Source organism: Lathamus discolor, chromosome 12 (genome assembly GCF_037157495.1).
Source record: "Lathamus discolor isolate bLatDis1 chromosome 12, bLatDis1.hap1, whole genome shotgun sequence".
In the NCBI taxonomy this organism is placed as follows: Eukaryota; Metazoa; Chordata; class Aves; order Psittaciformes; family Psittacidae; genus Lathamus; species Lathamus discolor.
In genome coordinates this window covers 1632435-1638316 of record NC_088895.1, presented here as the reverse complement: position 1 = coordinate 1638316, position 5882 = coordinate 1632435, and the positions used below count along the sequence as shown (strand labels likewise).

The 5882-nt window shown below is 66.3% G+C and overlaps 1 protein-coding gene across 1 annotated transcript; it reads left to right on the top strand.

The window, feature by feature from the left end:
* Nucleotides 1-878: 878 nt before the first annotated feature.
* On the top strand, nt 879-5148 carry NEFH (neurofilament heavy chain). Its single transcript, XM_065693169.1, has 4 exons — nt 879-1671; nt 2234-2433; nt 3038-3162; nt 3291-5148. Exons 1-4 carry the CDS (start codon nt 882-884, stop codon nt 4708-4710), a joined length of 2535 nt encoding a protein of 844 aa, XP_065549241.1. The 5' UTR covers nt 879-881; the 3' UTR covers nt 4711-5148.
* Nucleotides 5149-5882: the final 734 nt, after the last annotated feature.

Below are 5882 nucleotides of genomic sequence, written 5' to 3'. Positions count from 1 at the left end.
GCGAGGTGGGCGGGGCTAAGGCGGGAATGGGCGTGGCTACGCGGTTAATATGGACAAAGTGGGCGTGGTTATGGCTGATATGGGCGTGGCTAAGGCAGAAGTGGCGCGCTTGTGGACGGGGCTTGCGCTGGGGTGGGCGGGGCCTGGAGAGGGCCCGGGGACGGCGGCCGCGGGCAGCGGAGGGGGCGGGGCTCCGGGAGGGGGGGGCACGGGCGGGGGGCACCCCCGTTACCCGCCTCCTCCACACCGCGCGGCCCCGCACCGGGACCGGGGCTCCTCCTGCGCGGCCGGCACCCCCCGGGACCCGTGCCGGGTGCTGCGGGAGAGCTGATTGGCTCGGCCCTGTTGTACCTGGCTGGTGATTGGCTGGATCCCATCTACAGAGCTGCTGAGCGGCTCGGCGTGACTGCTGATTGGTTGATCTCTATGGGCCTGGCTTGTGATTGGCTGAGCAGTAGGCACCTGTATAGCTACCTGCTGACTCGTCCGACCTTTTATGATTAGCCTCGCGGTCCGTGGATGCTGATTGGCCAGCGGTCCATATGTCCTGACTGTCCCACGTGCTGATTGGCGGGGCAGCCCGCTCCGAGCGCCCCAGGTTCCACCCCCCGGTCAGTTTGGGGGCGCGGTGTGGTACCCCCCCCCCCAGACCCCCTCCCACCCCGGAGCTGCCGATGGGGAGGGGCTGGCTTGGAGCCCCCCAGGGCCCCCCCGTTCTAGGGGACCCCTCTCTCCTTCGCCCCGCGGTGGGGCCGGGCTCTGCCCCGGGGGTCCCCGCGGGGCTGCGGAGGGAGCGGGGCGGGGCCGGGGCGGAGCGGTGGCCCCGAGCGCTATAAAGCGGGCGGCAGCGGCGCCGGTGCCGCAGCGCGGACGGGGCAGCCATGAGCCTGCTGCTGGAGCCGCTGCTGGGCCCCCCGGGGGGGCTCCGGAAGGAGCCGGGCCGCGGCCCCCTGCGCTCCGCCGCCTCCAGCGGGTTCCACTCGTGGCCGGGGTCGGTGGTGCTGGGGCGGGCTCGGGGCGGCGGCGGCGGCAGCGCGGCCGCTTCCTCCACGGAGAGCCTGGACTCGATGAACGGCGAACCGCGGGTGCGCAACGAGAAGGAGCTGCTGCAGGTGCTGAACGACCGCTTCGCGGGTTACATCGAGCGGGTGCGGGCGCTGGAGCAGCAGAACCGGGCGCTGGCGGCGGAAGCGGCGGCGCTGCGGCAGCAGCAGGCGGGGCGCTCGGCCATGGGCGAGCTGTACGCGCGGGAGCTGCGCGACATGCGGGGCACGGTGCTGCGGCTGGGCGCGGAGCAGGGGCAGCTGCGCCTGGAGCGGTCGCGCCTGGCCGAGGACGTGGCCGCGCTGCGGGGCCGGCTGGAGGAGGAGGCGCGGCAGCGAGCGGAGCTGGAGGCGGCGGCCCGCGGGCTCGCCCAGCTCTCGGCGCAGGAGGAGCGGGCGCGGGGCCCGCTGGAGGAGCGCGCCCGGGCGCTGCGGGAGGAGGCGGATCTGCTGCGGCGGCAGCACCGGGCCGAGGTGGGCGCGCTGCTGCGGGAGGCCCGCGTGGAGCCCCCCGCTGAGCTCCCCGCCGCCCTGCGCCCCGGCGTCACCGCCGCGCTCCGCGACCTGCGCGCACAGCTGGAGGGCACGGCGGCGCGCAGCACCCTGCAGGCAGAGGAGTGGTTCCGCGGTGAGTGCCCGGGTCCCCCCCCCCGTCCCCGCACCCCCATAGCCCCCCCTCAGCCCAGCCCCGCAGCGTGCTTTTGGGGGGCTGGACCCCCCCTTATGCTGTCCTTAGGGGTGCCCTACCGGTGCGGCCCTTCCCTCTGGAGGGAGGCCGGAAGGGGTGCAGTGCGCTGCAGTGCGGGGGGCATGCGGTGTCCTTGCTGCGCTGCAGGGTGGGGCACTACGGTAAGGGAGCACCGGGGCGGGCGCGGTGCAGCACCATGGACAGCGGCCGCTCAGCACCATGGACAGCGGCGCGGCGCACCCATGGGCGCGCTCGGGCAGCAGCAGGGGCTGTGGGGTGTGTGTCCCCCTCAATTCGCTTCCTCTGTATCCTTCAGAGGGGGGGCTGTAGGACACTGCGGCAACATACCCCCCCCCGCCTCACCCCAGGGCAATGGGTCCAGCCATTGCTGGGTGGGGGCAGTGACACACGTATAGATCACAGCAGGAGCTGATGGGGGGCCCCGTGGATGTGCTGTACTGAAGGGGTTGAGGTGCCTGCAGCCTCTCCTGTCCCCTTGCAGTGAGGCTGGACAAGCTCTCGGAGGTGGCCAAGGTGAACACGGACGCCATCCGCCTGGCGCAGGAGGAGATCTGCGAGTACCGGCGCCAGCTCCAGTCCAAGACCACCGAGCTGGAAGCGCTCAAAGGCACGCAGGAGTCCCTGGAGAGGCAGCGGCAGGACTCGGAGGAGCGCCATCATGCAGATGTCCTGTCCTACCAGGTAGGGCAGCAGCCCGGGTACCGGCCAGTGGGGAGGGACCTTCCAGCTGCTGGGGAGGAGCAGCTCTGGGGCTGGTGCTTTGGGGTCAGAGCTGGTGAAGATCTGTGGTAAACCATTGGGGTTGTGTCTAGAGCCTGCCTCTTCCATCTCATCCTGGATGGAGCCATCCCTTGCCTCTGCCTTTCTTTGACCTGCCCATGCTGTTGGTCACTAATGGCTCTGGTCATGCCTTGTGTCCCAGAGCTAGGATGCAAAGCCCAAAGGGATGTGCTGGGTGGTGGCCATGGGCTGAAACACTGTCCCCATCAACCTTACAGTAGTTTGGTGGCCACAGATTCGCCAGAGTCCTAGAAGTCTTCCCACTCTTTGTCCCTGCCTTAGGCAGCCCTGGAAGGGGCTGGGGGTTCCACCAGGAATGGGACAACCCCTGGCCACATCCCTTTTCCTCTGCATCTGCAGGGGGAGGTGGCTGCAGCCCCTCGGTGAGGGCACCCTGGTGCTGGGTGAGCCTGGAGACCAGGGCACTGTTTAGGGGTGCTCTGTGACACCCTGCATGAGGGGACTGTCCCCTCCTCATGGCACCAATCTCTCTCCCTGCCTGCAGGAAACCATCCAGCAGCTTGACAGCGAGCTGAGGAACACCAAGTGGGAGATGGCAGCTCAGCTCCGGGAGTACCAGGATCTGCTCAACGTCAAAATGGCCCTGGACATCGAAATTGCTGCCTATAGGTAGGAGGTGGGCCCCTGGGGACACTCTTTGAGGGAGATGGAGCTGCAGGCCATGGCTGGCAGCTCCTGGGCATGGGATGAAGGGAGCAGCAATCACTGACCGCCCGACTCTGGTCTCGTCCTGGCAGGAAGCTCCTGGAAGGGGAGGAATACCGGATGGAGTCAGGCTTTGGGATGCTGTCCTTCCCCGAGGTGGTCCCCAAGGCTCCCAGCATCGCCGCCAGCATCAAGGTGAAGAGCGAGGAGAAGATCAAGGTGGTGGAAAAATCCGAGAAGGAGACGGTGATTGTGGAGGAGCAGACGGAGGAAATCCAGGTGACCGAGGAGGTGACGGAGGAGGAGGAGGAGGAGGCCGAGAAAGAGGCTGGAGAGGAGAAGGCTGAAGAGAAGGAGGAGGAAGAGGAGGAAGCTGAAGCAGGGGGTGAAGAGGAGGCGAAGTCCCCCGAGAAACCCGAGTCCCCCTCAAAGGAGGAGCCCAAGAGCCCGGTGGCTGCCAAGTCCCCTGAAAAGCCCCCAAGTCCCTCAAAGGAGGAGGCCAAGACGCCCGCGGTGAAGTCCCCAGAGAAGCTTCCAACGCCTGCAAAAGAAGAGGCCAAGAGCCCTGCAGTGAAGTCCCCAGAGAAGCCCCCAAGCCCCTCAAAGGAGGAGGCCAAGCCCCCGGTGGTGAAGTCCCCAGAGAAGCCCCCAAGCCCCTCAAAGGAGGAGGCCAAGGCTCCAGCAGTGAAGTCCCCAGAGAAGGCCCCAAGCCCCTCGAAGGAGGAGGCCAAGCCCCCGGCGGTGAAGTCCCCAGAGAAACCTGCCCCTCCACCAAAGGAGGAGGCCAAGCCCCCGGCGGCCAAGTCCCCAGAGAAGCCTTCACTCCCCTTGAAAGAAGAGGCCAAGGCCCCAGCAGTGAAGTCCCCAGAGAAACCTGCAGCCCCCTCCAAAGAGGAGGCCAAGCCCCCAGCGGTGAAGTCCCCAGAGAAGCCCCCAACCCCTTCCAAGGAGGAGGCCAAGACCTTGACCGTGAAGTCCCCTGCAAAGGAGGAGGCCAAGTCCCCTGTGAAGGAAGTGGCCCCGGCCAAGGAGCCCACCCCGGCCCCTCCAAAGGAGCTGAAAGCCCCTGCGAAGGAGGAGCAGCCCAAGGAGACGAAAGCTTCCGCCAAGCCCGGAGCTGAGGAAGCTCCCAAAAAGGATGCCCCAGCCAAGGAGGAGGAGAAGCCCAAGGAGAAGGCACCGGAGCCTGCAGCTCAGGAGGTGAAGGAGCCCACCAAGCCAGCCCCCAAACCTGCGCGGGAAGGGAAAGCAGAGGAGGCAGCTCCCCCAAAACCACAGCCCGAGCCCAGCAAAGCGGCTGCAAAGCCGAAAGCCGAGGAGAAGGCGGAGGAGCCAAAGAAGGAGAAGGCGGAGGAGCCAAAGAAGGAGAAGGCGGAGGAGCCAAAGAAGAAGGTGGAGGAGCCTAAAGCTAAACCCAAAGATGAGCCCAAAGCCAGTAAAGACCCTGCCAAGGCTGAAGCCCCCTCCAGCAAGGAGGGCAAAGCCCCAGAGCCGGCCGTGGGGAAGAAGTGAGCGGGGCCCCGGGCGCTGAGGAGCACCTCTGGGCACAGGAGCTGCTCTGCTCCTCACCAAGGGCCGGGCCAGCCTTGCCCTTAGCACTATGTCCATGTGAGAGCCACAGCCCCTCGTGCCCTGCCCGAAGCTTCCCTAGCCCAGTGTGCCACGTTTAACACTTGAATATAACCCAGGAGAAGAGCCCCCAGCGCCCTTCTCCACCAAGTGCATTTATCACATGTATGTGCAATGACGGATGAGTGCAATGCAGAGCTCAAGCTGCTTGGGAGGGGGCTGGTGGGGACAATTGTCCCTTTGAGCGGTGACCGGGGTGGTAACCGGCTTCGGTGGGAGAAGCTGGGTGCTATGGGACCGCTCACTGAGACCCATGGGGCACCAGGAACCCCAGCCCACTGTTGTTTGCTTCCTGTGCAATAACCAAATACAGTGCTTACAGAGATGCCCTGGCTCTGCTGGCTCCTCTCTGGGGGGAGGAGGAGGAAGGGGTGGTGGAGGAAGGTGGGAAAGCCTGGTTGGGGTGCTGGGCTGTGGCACACGCGGTTGGAGGGTGACTTGGGGTGATCCCTGTGGTAAACCCAGCCCCAGGCAGGCAGAGCCTGTGTCCTGGCGGGCTGGAGCCAGGGTCAGCCCCTGCTCCCCACGAAGGACTGCAGTGGGGTTTGATCTTCCTTCTCTAAGGAACGGCTGGGGGGGCCTGGGTTAATGCTGCAGAGGCTGAATGGGAGCAGGGAGAGGGTTGGCAGCCTTCCTGGGGGGGAAACTGCTTGCAGGGAAGAAGGGGAGAGGAGGAAGGGACAAGGACCTTGGGAATGGGGCCAGAGCCCCACCTCTGCCAGCCTGGCTGTGGGACAGGCCCCACCTCCCTGTCCCCATACAGGTGAGCTGGGGTGCAGGATCGCCCCCAGCCCCTCACACAGCACAGGGAGACCCTGAAGCCCCTCTGCAGCGTCAGAGGTTGTGCTGAGTCAGCAAGGAGCCAGCACAAGGACAGCCTGGGGCTGCAGTGCAGGCTCTGCAAAAGGGCTATTTTTAGCTATGTCAGTTTTTAGCTATCTCAGTTCCACGGTCCCAAGGCCCTGCAGCAGGCAGGGAGGGAGGGCAGGAGGCAGGCAGTGTGCCAGGCAAGGGGATGCACCAGCAGCACCAGAGCCTGGGGCTTGCTGCAGCCC

Bases quoted from the DNA above. Each gene is read 5' to 3' on its own strand.
- NEFH (XM_065693169.1), top strand. From the start codon at position 882: ATGAGCCTGCTGCTGGAGCCGCTGCTGGGCCCCCCGGGGGGGCTCCGG. The intron at 2,434-3,037 runs GTAGGGCAGCAG...CCCTGCCTGCAG, and splicing joins CAGATGTCCTGTCCTACCAG to GAAACCATCCAGCAGCTTGA. The intron at 3,163-3,290 runs GTAGGAGGTGGG...TCGTCCTGGCAG, and splicing joins ATCGAAATTGCTGCCTATAG to GAAGCTCCTGGAAGGGGAGG.